We start from the raw sequence: 16,415 nt of genomic DNA on the forward strand, positions 1-16,415 counted from the left end.
TGAGGTTATGAAGAGGCTGATTCCCTGAATAAACTTGGTAATTGCTATTTTTGTGATAAATTGCCGACTTGAGCTATGATAGCACACATTGCACATGCCTACACTTTAGCATTTTATTATACCAGTCCAGGAGCATGAAATCTGATATTTATCCATCATATACATGTGTTCTTGTATAAATGCTTCTGTGTGATATGATTTGGACTGGATTCCTATGGCCACGCCTGGGCAGATTGTATTGATATGCCTGTGACCACACCGGGCAGATTGTGATGTTATGCCTCTGACTATACCGGACGGATTATAATATTGTGCATGTGACCACGTCAGGCAGATTATGATATTAGCACGTGAGTTGTCCATGCAACATGTGAGTTGTCCGTGTGGATCTGGATATTGATATTATAGCACGTGAGTTATTCGTGCAATTATATTCGTACGTGAATTGTCCGTGCAACACATTAGTTGCCCGTGCGGCACGTGAATACGGATCCATCCCTCTAGGGTCAGCCTCTCATGTTTCTTTCTTGATGGTGTACACGCGGATATGTGAGAAACCGACAGGTTTCTAGTTGACGTTAGCTCTGGGAGAGCTGGTTACTGTTATTGAATCGGGTTGCGCGCCGCAATGGACTGATATTTAGTTATTGCATTTCATCTTTACTTGAAATTTCCTTGATTGTTTACCTGATTTTACTTGTATATCTTCCTTATATGCTAGATTGTTGACTAAGCAGAACACTTTAAAATAAAGAATTATGAGCATCAAAGTGGTTTTACGTGAGATTTCCTGTTTCGATCATATATTGCTTCTATACTTGTTGAAATTATGAACTGCACATGTGTTAGTGAGTATCATCTATAGTTCTTGCTTCTTTTACCTCGTCGAGGTTAGTTAGGATACTTATTGAGTACATGGGGTTGTTTGTACTTATACTACACTTCTGCACCTTGCGTGCAGATCTTGAAGTTGTTGTTGATGTACATGGCGGGAGCTGACATTGAAGATGTATCCGCGTTCCAGTTATGACTATCACTTGTCCTTGGTAGCTTTAGATTCGAATTCTGTTCACGTACAATCCAAACAGATGTTGTAATTATTTCAGTTCAATTTTTGCAAAATCTAAGTCTTAGTGGCTCATGACTTATACTACATGTCCTTGGAAAGTTGTATAAATTTTAGTTATTTCATCTTTGACTCTTATATTATCATTATATTGTGGTTTATTATTAATTGGCTTATCTGACGGGTTGAATGAGGTGTTATCACGACTAATTGAATTTTGGATCGTTACATTCCCTACAGTATAGCCTTATAATTGGAATGAAAAGGTTCTGATCAATTTAGAGACAATGGTATCTTTTTCTTTTCTTGTTTTGTTCTTTTCCTATCATTTTTCCCCAAGAAATCTCTAGCCAACCCACAAGTCGGGGTTTGTCAAATTGGTAATTGGGATTAAATTCTATATTTTTCAAGACATGGTGTGCTGATATATATATATATATATATTATGCTAACTCATAATATCGAATAATAGGCAAATGAGGCACAAGGAGACCTTTTATTTAAACCTCTTTAATAAATTAGCTCTAATACTGCTAGAAAGGGGTGCCAGCCAACTTGTACTACTAATATATTATTATTATATCAATTCCTGGTGTGATTTAAATAAAGTAACTGAGATAGCAAAGTAGAATATTCAGGAAGCACCTAAGAAGATGCACGAGTCACTTTTTGACAATTGGCGACAATCAGCAACCTTTACCTTTTATTCTTTCTAATTCAATTATTATTAATAAATAGAAATGAATCATTTCAAACCAATTGGCGAAATGAAGCATTAAACATTGCATTTACGTTACTCAGCATTCAGCAATAAACCATAAATCACCCTAAACCTCTTACCTTCAAACTCCTGATCAGAACCAAAGATAACATTTTTATCCCAATTCAAGATACCCTTTGACCCAAACACAACCGACAACCTTGTTTTCATTGGTTTTTGTACTGTAGTTACAATTGGAGGATTACTAGTTTATAGTGTCTAGAAATTAAATTGTTTTCTTTATTGGTTTAGCTTTGTTTTTTTCTTTATGAAAAAAATATTCTTAAATATGTTCTTGCTGAAGTTTCTTGGGAACTTCAGAAAACTAACCTGATCAATTCTGTACTTTCATTGAGTCACAAGTACAATATCCTCCATATATACTAGTTACTCTTAATATTGCTTTGTTACTTTTTGAATTCTCATACATTCATCAGGAAGTACAAGCACAAAAGCGTATCAAGGCAAACATATGAAACAACAGTATAACCACAAAATGAGAGATCAGTGAAATTATAGCTTTTTTACTTTATTTTTCTGTTAAGTGAATATAAACTTTGAAATGAAATTTACAGAGTGCCTTCCAAAGATGTCTGAATTAAAAGGACACAAAGAAGTTACTAATTTAACACATAAGAAAATAGTATAGGCTGTTATCAACTGCAATTTGCCCCTAATATTTGTAACCAGAAACAAAGAGACTCTCAGAAGCAGCTCCAGTGGCACTTCCACCAGTGTACTTTCCAAGAGTGGCATCTGAATTGGCCTTGCACCTTGCCAAAAATGCCACTTGGGCTTTGCCAACATTTTCCGGTTTTCCAGCCCAAGTCTTAAGTGTACTTTGCTGCAGAGCTCGACCAAAGGAAAATGACAGTGTCCAGGGCTTCAGCACTTCCAATTTGTTCATTGCATTTAGATTCACTGTTGCCTCTTCCTCACTCTGTCCTCCTGACAAGAACACTATCCCTGGCACTGCTGGTGGCACTGTCCGGCGCAGCGCTGTAACTGTGTATTCTGCTATTACCTCTGCTGCAACCTAAGACAAGTAACAAGGGTATATTACACTGTCCATTTATTCGGATTGATTGTACATATGGTCGTACAACTTTAATAACTCAACTACGTCTACATATCACAGAAAAAGAAAATGCTGAAAGATGTTAAATCTGTTTTCGAAAAGCGCAAGCAGCCTGTTACTGTGTTACATGCATAATACAATGTAGGCATAGTCATGTCATCAGCTAATTTTACATGATATCATGATACCATTTAAACACACAAAAAGAAAAAACTCATTTTCCGAAGGACTTTAAAAGATAAAAATAATAACTCTGTGATGTGCCACAAGGTGACAGAGGCATTAGCTAGATGAGTCCGGATAAAAAAAGAGCAGTCCGGTACACTAAGCTCCCGCTATGTGCGGGGTTCTAGAAAGGGCCGTACCACAAAGGTCTATTGTATGCAGCCTTACCATGTATTTCTGCAACAGGCTGTTTCCATGGCTCGAACCCGTAAGCTCCTGATCACATGGCACCAACTTTACCAGTTAAGCCAAGGCTCCCCTTCCAGACGAGTCCGAAAATAAGTTTCAAATTTTTTTTTAATGCCATCACAAGGATATCATGTAATTGTGAGGTAACTGACTAAATTGAATAAGTGATAGCATAGTTGTGTTTCTAAAACCTGATTTAGTATCGTTTTTTTAAACATTTTTTATATTTTGTAATAAATAGACATACTTGAGTTATTTTTCCTTACTAAAGCTAGATAACCATCCATGATATTAAATACATATATTTGACATGCAACATTAATGCAAGCTAGCACAGTAGAAATGCTTACCTTTGGGCTATTAGAGCCAGGGGTGACCATGTTGGGCTTCAAGAGAGTTCCTTCAAGAAGAACATGGTGGTCATTGAGAGCCTTGTAAACAGCTGCAAGAACGGTTTCAGTAGCAGCAGCACATTTCTTGATGTCATGGTCTCCATCAGTGAGGATCTCTGGCTCAACAATTGGCACAAGTCCATTCTCTTGGCAAATGATAGCATAACGAGCTAGTCCCTGAGCATTCTGCTGGATGGACAACTCAGAAGGCTCGGTGGGTCCAATTTTCAGCACAGCTCTCCACTTGGCAAATCGAGCACCTTGTTGAGACATGATATAATTAAATAATTAAAACTGATATCTGAGCATACAAGAGGTCTCAAAAAATATTTCCGCGTGTTTGGCTCATGAAAAAGGAATCAGGACAACACTCATGAGGGATATGTTGAGACGTAGTATAATTAAAAGTGTGGTTTTAGTAATAGCTTAAACTTTAAAATGATATGATTACACAATTCAACACATACCTGCTTTGTAGTACTGTGCGCAACGTGCGCCCAAAGAGTCAAAACCTTGAGTTGTAGTCTCACCATTGGTTCCTGCTAATTCCACTGTGCCCTTGTCCACCTTTATGCCAGGAACAACATTATTTTCTTGGAGAACTTCGACAAAAGGCTTGCCATCAGAAGTGTTTTGGTAAAGGGTTTCCTCAAAGAGGATGACACCAGAGAGGTGAGTGAGAGCATTGGGAGAGGTGAAGAGGAGTTCACGAAGAGCTTGACGATTGGACTCAATGTTCTCAACGTTAATGCTAGCTAAACGCTTTCCAATAGTGCCGGTACTTTCATCAGCTGCTAAAATACCCTTCCCTGGTGTTGCTATGTACTTGGCGTTCTTGATAAGTTCCTCTGCATATCATAATTAATGTGAGGTCAACTATTGTTGGAAATAAATAGCACACAGAAGTAATATTCATGATAGTTAATAGGAACAAAATTGAACACCAAAATACATGAGAATAAAAAGAAAAACAAGGATGCTTAAGATTTTGATATTGAAATCCCTTCTCAATAAGGAAAAAACAACAGTAAAATATTATTACTTTAGTAGGAAATATTTACAATTAGTAGTCTAGAGTAAAGTAATCAAGAGATTGCTACAAACTTGAAAAGCAAACTCTCTTTGGAGATGCACACCTCACTATAACAACTGTTTACCTTCAAATTATTTTTCTCACGCTGTCTGTGACTAGTATCTCATATTTGAGTGAAAGAGCTCATCTAGTAGATCATCCATATCACTTTTAGGAATAACGCAACCAAAACATTGTTGCATTAGTGTTTGATATCGTGGATTGGGTTATAAAGTGGACGCCAAAAGGAGACAGTACATGAATCATGAAACATAAATTAAATATTATAGCTAGAATATTCTACATATTGGATACCAACCAAACTTGCATGACAATCATTCATGCATTTCTATCTTCTTTAATGTACTATTCCGTACCTTAAAGAACTGTATGGTTTTGCATGCTAGCAAGCTAATATATGTAATTACATGCTATGCTAGCTAAATGCACTCTCTTATGTATAGTTAGTATATATACTGCTTAAATTACATTTTGGCATGGAATAAAAGTAAGAGAGAGTGAGAGAGGGGGTTACCAGCATATTTTCCAACAAAGGCAGACATGGTTGTGGATTAGTAGTGCTAAAAGGTTAATACTTGGATAAAAAAGCCTACTGAAAACGGACGAGAACCCAAAAGCTAGGAACCAATCTATATAGATGACGTTGGAGTGGATATTCCTATATAATCCTTTCACGACACGTGTCAACAGATTAGCCCAGCAAAGATTATCGTCATGGTTTAGAGAAATGAGTGAACATCAATATAATCTCACTGCCAAACGTCGCCTTTCTGGCCCTTCTATCCTTATTGTGAGGCAATTTTTTGTGGGGAAGCTGCTGCCTCATCTCCAATATTTTGTTTCTTTCCAGACTAAGATACGGAGCCCAAAAGACCAACTTTATCCCCCGAGGGCTCTCGAAACACTGTCATATGTAAGAAGCTGTTTACTTTCTATTTTGAATTCTTCAATTTTTTTTGCAACACAAGGAAATCGGAAGAGGTGAAGAAGATGGAAAATAGTGAAAGTCGAATGCATATAGAAGAAGCTTCCAAGTTCCACCATAGGCTATTAAGTCTCCATAAGAAGCTTGTTCATGAATAATCCTCCATAAGTTGTAGCCTCTCAAATCCCTCCAGTCTCATCAAGCAAGGGGGTCGATACAGATGTATTTATATGAAATTGCACGAATTCCTCACCAACAACAAGTACTTCATATCAAATCCATCTTTAATGCATCTCCTGATTCAGAGATAGCAAAAAAGGTTGCCATAGGGATACTTACATAAGGCCACCCTTTTTTGTAAACTGTGTTCATCGACAAATAAAAAGCTAGCCTCATGAAAAAAATTACACTTGTTTTAGACCATACCCCTGAAAAATGTTACCTTAAGACTTAAGTCGACTTTGTGATAGATCAGGCCACACTAGGTTTAATGGCCTAATATGCGTAGTAAGCTAGGTGTCGATGTGCAAAAATTACTGCAAATCACATTTATAATTCTTGTATAGTCAAAAATGTTCCAAAGTGTCCATTACCCGGTACATAGTGGTTCATCGTGCTCACCTGACTCTCTTCTTTTTAATGATTGTCAAAAAAGAAAAAGAAAAAAGAAAAAGGGAAAATTGAATTGGAACTGAAAGTACATCTCTCATGTGATTGCGGGGTATGGAAGGGCCACAACTCTTGGTTCAGTCGTCGTCTGTGCCAAAATATCGATCACCGAACTCACCCATCCCAGGAATAACACGAAAGTCATCATTTAAACCAATTTCAATCTCAGATGTCACAATCTTTATTCTTGGGAATCGCTTACAGACCACATGCACTCCTTGGGGTGCCTAGTTTAAAAAAAAAAAAATAACAGCAGTTATTATTCCACAGAACCGTTGCAGTAGGGTAGTCCACAAATTGAACACTACAAGAGTCAATTGTTGACGAAAGGTTGGCTTAGAAGAGGTGCAAATCCTAAGTGGATAATTCAGTGAACTTACAGAAATGAGATTGAGGAATAAAATGTTGGACTCTGGGACACCCTTCTTTAGCAGTAAAGAAATAGCTTGAACCGCTGAATTCCCTGTTGATATAGACACATAATAGTCCTTGCTTACACAATCTTTTGTTAAGAAATCATCATAAAATTCTTGATGATGAAGATCAACCATGTTTTCATGGGCATGAAGCTCGTGGTCAGTTATCTGATATCCCAGGCATTCTTAAAAAGACTAACCTGTTCCGAGGATCGGATCCAACAACAGGACATGTCTTTCTGCAATATCTAGTGGTAGTTTCTCATAGATCAGCTGCATCATTATTAAGGAAATGACATTATTTTTATAAATAACAATAAAAGAGAGCAAAAGCCAATATAATGACTCGGGAGAGCGTAAAAGATGTAACGACTCAGGAGGACCCTGCAGATTGCTAACCTGCTGACCATTGTCACCTTCTCTATGGATAAGGATCTTGCCAATCTTGATACCTTTACAACATGCTCGCAAGGCATTCTCCATGCTCTCCCCGCTGTACATAATTAGAAAATTTTATGGTTAACAAACAGAATACGCAATCCGATCACTTTGGTGAAGGCAGAGAAGACAAAGAAAACAAACATTTGTTACACCAGAACATGGGATGATGATTAGGGAATTGTCCTGGAGGCATTTGACAATATTATGAACCAGTTAATTCGTGATGAATAGCAAGCATCTCCAGTGAATGACAATAATTTGACATTTAAGTTTAAGACAAATTTAAACAACATTTAAACTGCAAACCTTCACTGGGGTATATTTTTGCCACTTGAAGAAAATGAAACCCCCATTAATATAGACCTTTACGAAGACGCTAACTCTTAGCATCAGAAATCTTGATCCTGTCAGCGTAACAAGTATTTATCCTAAAAATGCAAAATGAAGCTTTGCCATCTTGAATATCTCAAGTTTCCGATCTGTCATTTGTTATCTTCAGTCTTAATCACTAACAAGAAGCCATGATGTTCCATGTGACAGCTTTAAACATATGTATCGGAGTCTCGCACATGCACTTGCATTTCCTTTTGCTAAACAGCCCAGTTTGGAACAAAAGTACACCAATAGAATAAGTGAACAACATAGCATTGAGGACATGGTCAACCACACAATCGATTAAACAATGAAATACATTTGAGAAGGGTTCCCAAACTACATGCACCAACATATGGTAAAAAGCATATCGTACAAAACAAATTGTTAGTACCATCTAAGAAATAAAGGAAAATGCTAATTACAAATTACAAATTACAAATTATTATTACCTTCTAATTACTGAAACACCACATAACCTCTTACAAAAATCAACACCGCTGTATACAGATCCTGCACTCACGAGAAATATATTTAATTAAGAATTTATTTCCGCTCATTGAAGCAGTTCCTCACTCAATTGGGTATACAGAAAAACATAAAGTCCAAGAAGAAACAATGTTACACAGAAGCCACTCCTAGAGACAATACGATTTTAGTATAGTGCTAAACTTTTGATTCAAGTACTGAAATTTACCGCAATGAAGTACCGCAACTAACAAATTAACAAGTGCTGACACAACCAAATGGAGGGAAACGTGTAGATTATTTTTTTTAACTGCTATATGATCAATAATGTTTTATGATGCCTCACATACACAATCCAACAACACTACTAACTCAAACTGTAAACAAAATATGCAATGCTAACGGGTAATATCCCAATAATACAGCAATAGTGCCATATCTTGACCAATACAATAAATCAGCTGTAATGCCCTGACAATACGGCTGATGCTCTTCCGGATACAGATCAAAGATGTATTGCGTCATAAATCCTTGTCTCTTTCAGTTACAATTCAACCAATATTTTTTATAACAAATACTAAGAACGATTGGCTGAATTGTAACTGAAAGAGACTAGCCATTATGAGTCAAATTTCATAATTGTATCCAGAATCCCATCTGTTCTAAAAAGGATAACCATTAAGCCTGATCTTTTGACCTAATGTCAGTAACCCAACTATTTAAACTGGAGTACTCAAAGAAGCTACTTCAGAGCCCTATGAATAAGATTTTTAAATACAAGGCCATGAATTTTCCAATCGCAGTAGCAGCTTACCAGTTGGAGTGATCACCTGCTTTTCTGTAAATGGAAGATGGCCCAAACCATGTTCAACGACCTGGTTCAGGTGAAGATTAATCTAGTTGATAAGCTAAAGAAAGATTGACTTTCCCTGATGGGCCGAGAAAGATAGGCTAACCAGTCAAGCAATGAACTGTGCAGCGATGTACTTACCAATCGAATCAATCTATCAGCATAAAACACAAAATCATGTTTAGTCGTCTGAGCATCCCGTATAAGTGTATGCATGCCACGTATCTGAATGAAAAAATACCGATCTTTAGGAGCATATAGGAGATTGATCTTGAACAACGAAAAGGCAATTTCAAGATAAATAGAGAAACGGATAAAAAGGGTCAAGATAATAATATCTTAAATTCTGAAGATAAAAGTGGTACCTGGAAAGTTGATTGAATGACATATAAGTTAGGATATATTTTACAGAGATCATGTTGACCAAGTTTTGTCCGAAGATGTTGCACAATCAAATCGATAGCAACATGATTGTCTCCACCTCGGGGAATGATAATGTCAGCATACTTCTTTGTAGGAAGAATGAAGTCATCAAATGCCGGTTTCACAAACTTAGAGTACTGCATCAAGATTAAATCAAATTACTCTGAAAATCAAACACTTAACCATAAAAATTGTGCTAAATTTCAGATAATGTTCAATTTCAAAACAATTTAGAAACTTAACGGAAGTTTGAACAGTCAGTTTTGGGAAGGCAATTTAAGTTGAGATGGAAGTTGAATCGTCACTTTAAGAAAAATTGGTTTTTATTGACCTTATTAGCAACAAGGCAATTTTAGAAACTTAAAATGGAAGTTTCAAACGTGACTTGAGAAAGGAAGCACTGAGAAAGAAACTTAGTCATCAACTCACTGATCTGCGTCATAAAGAAAATGTTGGAAATTGGAAGAGCAAAAACCTCAAGAAATGCTTTGTCAAAATATCTGTCAAATTGGGTGAAAGATTACCAATTATTTCAACTAGGCCTGAAAGTTTTCCTAACCTGATCGAGCACTGTAGCAATATCCCTTCCCTTTTCAGCCGTGTCACGTCTTATTCTCCTTGCAAGACGTACATCAGCATCTGCACTGAAAACTTAAGATGATGAAACCACACTAGTAGAAGACCCAACAGGAAGCAATTTCCAAGTAGACATGGAAGGATACAACATATAGAGGTTATATGCTCATGTATCAAGTACTAAATTAGGGCATCAATCTTAAGGAGAGCTGAAAACAGCCCTAAGGAAAAGATTTTAAAAAATAAACACAAGAAACCATAATATTACCGAAGTTTGAGTGGAAGCACTCCTTAAGAAGAGTTTGAGCGAAATTGTGGTTCAGTCTTTCATGATATCTGTTTCAGTGAAGACCTTGACTCTTACATAGGATGGATATTCATGCATTACAGCGTGTTCTATTCACTGGCAGTCCTTTTTCAAGAAATCATATTAGGTTTTTAGGCCAACAAAGGGAATAGCTCCGTATTTTTATATTCATTCTTTATTATTTGGTTTTATTTTATTAGAGGAAACACCATTGAAATTTTTTATCGATAGGGGAGAAACCTAGAAGGGAAAATATCCATGTAGAAAGAATAATATATGAGATAACTGCTAGGACACTGTATTGATCTTTCTTTTGTACATCATGGTCACGAGTCAATAAGACGGCACAACTCAGGCCATAAGGACAATAAAGAAACGTCAAAAGAAAGGAGATGAAAGAACCTGTATCAACAAATATCTTCATGTTCATCAGATCTCGGACACGTGGATCATGAAAGATGAGTATGCCTTCCAAAATTATAACATCTGAAGGATTGACCTACCAAGTAATTAAAATAAAGGTGGTGAATTGACACTATAGAGAATTCTGAACAAAGAAAGCTACAACTCTAAATGCAGGAAATTGCTTGTTTCTCCACGTATGGATCCCCAGTTGTCTATCAAGAAAAGCAAGTGTTTCTTGCGTCATCGGAATGCAATCTCCTTCTTCCATTTTAATCTTTCAGATAGGAATTCAATTGGAGGAAAGAAATAGTCGATGAAGACAAGGGAGGTTAAAAGTTGAGTAAGATATGTGTGGCGCATAATTTGATGTATTCTTTAAAAAATTGGATGATGAAGCTACAGTGAAATGAAACAAAGATAAAATCATACTATAAAGAATTACCCTTCGAAGGGGGAATACGTCATTTTTGTAACTCTTAAAATCATATTTTGGAATATCTACCGCTTGTCCATGCTTCAATTTCTCCACCACACACAACAATTGTTCGGTGTCAAATGCATCTGAACAATAAGAGAAAGAAGCATGAAACTTACACCAGACATTATCCTATAACGTGTATCTGATATTTAAATAATTCCTAGACTAACCTATCAATCAATATTAAGAGATTTCAAAGAGTTTATACAGGTGTGAACACTATAAATCAAAATTCAAACACCAGAAATTATCATTCGTTGGTTAAAGAAGGATTTCCAATAAGATTGAGTCGTTAAAGAAGGATTTCCAATAAGGTTGATGACAGTCTAAGCCATAGGTCTCGAACACATAAACAGAGTTCTTTGAAGTCACAACAAATCTAGTACAAGAGAGTCCAATTTAAATTTGTGTATATGGGCAACTGCAAGAATGATTTTGAGATTCCAGAAAAAAAAAAACACATTTAATGATGCTTTTTCCTATAAATGATATCATTTTCCCATATGAGAAATTAAATCAACTCAAAAAATGGACTAGACTAACCAGGATGGTCAAAGTTGTACTCATGAACTTTTGTTAGTTCTTCAAGAGTCAAATTATGATAAAAGGAATCCTGCAAATTCAAACCCGAGTCAGACAAATCAGATAATGAATTTTGGTAGGCCCCACATAAGTTTTCGGCAAACAAAAAGACAGAAATGTAGAGTAGTTTCTGAATCCTCTTAAATCATCTTTTTGACCACAACTTCTGTTACAGAACATCTCAGATGAAGCAAAGTGGAATTAACATTGGTGATTCATCAAAAAATCCCTCTTGTTGATCGTTAAAGGTAGAAGCAAAATGAAATATGATTTAAGTTTATAGTTCACATCTATCATAAATTGAAGGGATATTGGAAAAGCCCACCGGAAGAAAGTCGAGGTATAGGAAAACCTAGCTAACCAATCATCTCATCAAGAAGAAAAGCATAACAGGTGCTATAAACACATTAAATAGTTATACATTTAATAGGAAGAGATAAGGGAACAGAGGCCAGCGCTAAAAAGACTGCATTGGAGAAGACTACGATACTATCTATTCATACGAAGGATGACGTGGTTGTAAACTTAAACTTGTTCATCAAAATTACGAAAAGCTTTTTATCCCACTCAGAAAAAACCCACCTGGTTAACTAGTACGACACGCTGATCACGAAGCTGCTCCATAATTAAATCACAAACTGTTGTCTTGCCTGATGCAGCACCTCCAGCAACACCTGCAGGGGAACATATTTTATCAGCATGGATTAAGAAAACACGTAGCAAGAGTAGGGAAGATTCATAAAGGATAAAAGTTTCAAATTTGAGTCATACAATTAGCATTTACAGCCTTGAATCTGATGTGGTAAAAAATTAGTTGCACGAAAGATTAATTTCGAACATTGTTTGAAGTTACATGAATCGGTTGAAAAGCCAGATAACCAATTTTCATAGCAACCATATTACTGACACACTCGCTGAGAGGAAAATTCATAAACTGCTCCATCGAGCAACAATAGCATATTGATGCCTGACAGAACCTGTAAAGTTTTCCCAGACCATTATCAACCTATCTGTCGATTACAACAACAAGAACAACAACAAACCCAGTGTAATCCCACAAGTGGCGTCTGGGAGGGTACTGTTGATATTTATTCCAGCAATCGATGGATAGGACAGATAGATATCAACCTATCTGTCGATTGTAGGAATAAATACCAAGGAACAAATTTTGGAGAAGGAAGGATCAAATTTCAACTTGTACAAGTGGCGTCTGGGAGGGTACTGTTGATATTTATTCCAGCAATCGATGGATAGGACAGATAGATATCAACCTATCTGTCGATTGAAGGAATAAATACCAAGGAACAAATTTTGGAGAAGGAAGGATCAAATTTCAAGCTGTACATGCTACATCAATTAAACTAACTCCACTGAGACATAATTCACATTCTGATCAGCAGGGAAAAAGCAGGATTAATCTCAAAATCTGTATTGAGTATTTTCTTAACATATACCCAGCATAATCAGAAAAGAACTGGTTTTAACATCATGGTAGAATCTGGCATATCTTAACCAAACCCTTCGCCTGGGCTCGACGCGTACTTATATGGCCTGGAGAGGCTTACTTATCTTATAGTTTAGGGGTTTGATCCGTCTTTGGTTTCATTGCTTGTTGTTTTGTCTGAAAAGCAGCCAAAATCCAAAGCCAAAGAAAGACTCCAAAAGAGTTCTAGATCAAGCCAGATAGCCAACTAAATCATTTCTAAGCAGGCAAAATGGCTTTCTAACTTTCATGGCCCCTCAAGATTTTAGCCCTTTTCAGCTCTTCATTTTGTGCATCCATGAATAGCTTTACCATGTGTTAAAACATACATATTGAAGCCAACATCCATCCAAAAGACTGATGAATTATAAGTGGAACTAATCATTCATCTTGTGCACATGACTAAAGCTTGAGTAACTATGGGTTAGTTTATTGAGCTAACACTCTCCTTTGATGTACACATAATGAAAGCTCGAGTAACTATAGTTAATTTCTTGAGCTTACACTATAAGCTGCTCCGGAAATCATCAAAAATAAAGATCACGAAAATATTCCAAAAATAGTGGTAGAGAACAATAACTAAGTGGTTATTGAGATAAACAGTCCCTTTTTAAAACAAAAAATTGCAATTGTAAATGTGAAGTTTGTTGAGACGATGCTCAGGTGACAAAAAAGACAGATATAACTGCTGATGCATACCAATGATGAAGGGTTGCTTATGAAAACTATCATCTATAGAGGTAGTTGGTTGCTCAATTTCTGGAGTACGTGGCTGCTCCATATGGAATCCAGAATAATGAACTCCTGATGACGCTTCTATCAAATCTTCAACTGCATTTGAACCCATTTGTTGACTTTAAACTCTGCATTTAAGTACCAACAATCAGCGGTGGACTACTAGCTTCTATAAAAGATAAATACCAAATCATAAAATTGTCATTCATATGGTTAACAATATAGGAGAATATCAGAAAATTTTCCTTCTCTTTAAAACTTAAAGCACGATCGAGATGGTTAGCAAGCCTGATTAGTGGCCCAAGGCTGTTGCCTAGGCATTTTGTTTGAGAATGAGATAAAAAGTTAAAGGGAAAATGACATTGTATAGCCGCTCTCAAAATAATAGCCAAAAAATGTATATTTTTTTTGTGTATATATACATTATGTATGTTATATACAAAAATTATACAAATTTTATACACTTTTTCGGCTACTGAATGTAAATAGTTTCTGGAGCGGGCTAGAAGTGATAATATCCCAAAGTTAAAAGTGGCAGTAGAATAAATATCACATCTTAATAAAGCTATCTCATCAAAACTGTGTTTACTCTCTGTAAAGTTCATTTAACTTTATCTTATTATATTCTCTTAAGTACCTACAGTATAAGCTGAAACTAAGATTTTCTTATATATATATAGAATAGCACTAGTAGTTAATGCTTCTTTTATACATATAGGTCTGAGTAATGCTTCTATGTGAAAGAGAGGGGAAGCTAAGAATCAATGAGAGATAAAAGGTTGGAAGATGCATTGGCTTTATAATGAGTTGGCTCATCTTGGTACCTAGGCAAACACCTTCAAAAGTTATGGCCTTAACATGAAAATGGATTGGTTTATTTCTGCAAGGGAGCTAATTCTACAGAAGACCCCACTCATATCAGCCTACTTTGCCATCTTGTGAGTAATTTGAATATCAAGAACTGAAGTTCATAAGTCATGATTCCTTGATATTTGAGTATGCATAAGACAATGTGTAGGAAAATTGCTAAGTTTTGTACTCCATTGCTGGAGTCAAAACTCAAATTGCATATGTCCAAATACAGAAGTATACAATGTTGCGAGTTTAGCTCTTCTGCTAACATCAGCTTAACCAATCTAACTCTAATCCATAAACTGTCACCCCTGCACCATCAGTTTTCGTCTCTTCAACTCAAACCTCAGGTCAGCAGTCAGCTGATTTGATTTGGCCACTCCACAATCCGGTGAAACAGTCTAGCAATTCAAGTACTACAAAAGTTCCTAACAAACTTATACATGACAATCTGAATCCTAAATGGATATGCATAAAGACGCAGCAATCCCCTAAGACCCTAGTATATAAGATATAGAATGTGATCTGCTACTCTAGTTGAGTAATTACCCCGTATTAGTGGCATCTAATTCATTGATCTTAAGAGTCCAGATGATAGCAAGTTAGCACTAGCAGCACCAGTGCTAGTATATCTCCTAGTAAAGTGAGACTTATCTCTCGCCTAAATAGGTACATGTGGCGTTGCTCTATCCTACTTCAAACTTATAAAAGATCACAATGAAACTCAGAGCAGCGTCAGCCTCAGCTCACTCATCGACGATCACAACAAAGAATTGGTAGCTTCATGTGACCAAAAAAGTATTAATTTCATTCCAACCACATCCATATTAAAGCTCAACAGCAAATAAAAATATTCTAGAAAAAAAAAACACAGGCAACAGATAAACAATCTAATAATAAACAAATACGGATTCTACAGGACCAACACAAAATCAGTAGACATTTCAGAGATCGGAGAGGAAACTTCCAGATTCAAAATCCAACTGAACAATTAACAAACACTCGTAAGAACTGAGAGGCGAGTGAAAGCAAGTGTTTAACGTGAATGCAGATTTGATTGATAAACTTTTAGATACCTTTTATAGATTGATGTTCCAATTTTCAAAGCTTATTTGAGATTCGGAATCAGTTACAGAGAGGAGAGGTAGATACAATGAACAATGAACAGTGGTGTCATCTATCAGTAGAGTATGTTGTAGGCTTCGTTACGGACATGATGAATTTATAGAGAGAGCGGAAAGTGTGATTTGCTCTCTAGTTAAGACTATGGGCTTGATATTTTGTTGAAATTACATGTACGGCCACTGGTTCTTTCTATTATTTTTTTCCTTTTTTTTATATTGGGGTTATAAATCTGCAGTGAAAGGTAAGTTAAACGATCGAGGTTACACCTAGGCACCGAATCGGATGTGGGACCAGCTGACCCCACTCGCCCATAGCAATGTCGACTCTGGACCAAAAGTCTCACCTTATTGTAGTTCGGTGAATCTACCAAAAAGGACTTAGTGGGCGTTTGGACATAAGAATCGTAAAAATCCAAAAAAAAAAAAAAAGTGAAAAAAAATTCAAGTAAAAATGATATTTAAAAATTAGAGTTGTGTTTGAATGTGACTACAATTTTGGGTTGTTT

General features: G+C 36.3%; 2 protein-coding genes across 8 annotated transcripts; both read right to left on the bottom strand.

The window, feature by feature from the left end:
* Positions 1-2,330: 2,330 nt before the first annotated feature.
* LOC107778620 (fructose-bisphosphate aldolase, cytoplasmic isozyme 1) lies at positions 2,331-5,519 on the bottom strand. Of its 2 annotated transcripts, XM_016598906.2 has the most exons (5): positions 5,318-5,519; positions 4,178-4,558; positions 3,669-3,970; positions 3,298-3,345; positions 2,331-2,862 (listed from the first exon to the last, which is right to left on the bottom strand). In XM_016598906.2, the coding sequence occupies exons 1-5, from the start codon at positions 5,343-5,345 to the stop codon at positions 2,500-2,502; spliced, it is 1,122 nt and encodes a 373-aa protein (XP_016454392.1). In that variant the 5' UTR covers positions 5,346-5,519; the 3' UTR covers positions 2,331-2,499. The 2 variants fall into 2 exon arrangements, with proteins under 2 accessions (XP_016454392.1, XP_016454393.1); XM_016598907.2 differs by lacking the exon at positions 3,298-3,345.
* Positions 5,520-6,253: 734 nt separating this feature from the next.
* Positions 6,254-16,034, bottom strand: LOC107778619 (uridine kinase-like protein 3). 6 transcript variants are annotated; one of them, XM_016598903.2, is made up of 15 exons: positions 15,862-16,034; positions 13,898-14,061; positions 12,298-12,389; positions 11,677-11,746; positions 11,098-11,216; positions 10,653-10,749; positions 9,927-10,006; positions 9,310-9,504; positions 9,086-9,169; positions 8,909-8,969; positions 8,079-8,139; positions 7,213-7,306; positions 7,014-7,086; positions 6,778-6,860; positions 6,254-6,624 (listed from the first exon to the last, which is right to left on the bottom strand). In XM_016598903.2, exons 2-15 carry the CDS (start codon positions 14,043-14,045, stop codon positions 6,475-6,477), a joined length of 1,407 nt encoding a protein of 468 aa, XP_016454389.1. In that variant the 5' UTR covers positions 14,046-14,061; positions 15,862-16,034; the 3' UTR covers positions 6,254-6,474. The 6 variants fall into 6 exon arrangements, with proteins under 6 accessions (XP_016454389.1, XP_016454391.1, XP_075079180.1 ...); XM_016598905.2 differs by lacking the exon at positions 15,862-16,034 and adding an exon at positions 15,708-15,831; XM_075223079.1 differs by lacking the exon at positions 15,862-16,034 and adding an exon at positions 15,712-15,827.
* Positions 16,035-16,415: the final 381 nt, after the last annotated feature.

The sequence above is a fragment of the Nicotiana tabacum genome, chromosome 10 (assembly GCF_000715075.1).
Source record: "Nicotiana tabacum cultivar K326 chromosome 10, ASM71507v2, whole genome shotgun sequence".
Classification (NCBI taxonomy): Eukaryota; Viridiplantae; Streptophyta; class Magnoliopsida; order Solanales; family Solanaceae; genus Nicotiana; species Nicotiana tabacum.

Excerpts from the sequence above, each read along its gene's own strand:
- LOC107778620 (XM_016598906.2), bottom strand. The coding sequence starts at position 5,345 with ATGTCTGCCTTTGTTGGAAAATATGCTG. Across the intron at positions 3,971-4,177 it reads CGCACAGTACTACAAAGCAG|GTGCTCGATTTGCCAAGTGG; the intron begins GTATGTGTTGAA and ends TGTCTCAACAAG. Across the intron at positions 2,863-3,297 it reads GCCTGTTGCAGAAATACATG|GTTGCAGCAGAGGTAATAGC; the intron begins GTAAGGCTGCAT and ends TACTTGTCTTAG.
- LOC107778619 (XM_075223075.1), bottom strand. The coding sequence starts at position 14,045 with ATGGGTTCAAATGCAGTTGAAGATTTGATAGAAGCGTCATCAGGAGTT. Across the intron at positions 12,390-13,897 it reads TAAGCAACCCTTCATCATTG|GTGTTGCTGGAGGTGCTGCA; the intron begins GTATGCATCAGC and ends GTTCCCCTGCAG. Across the intron at positions 11,217-11,676 it reads GTACAACTTTGACCATCCTG|ATGCATTTGACACCGAACAA; the intron begins GTTAGTCTAGTC and ends CTTATTGTTCAG.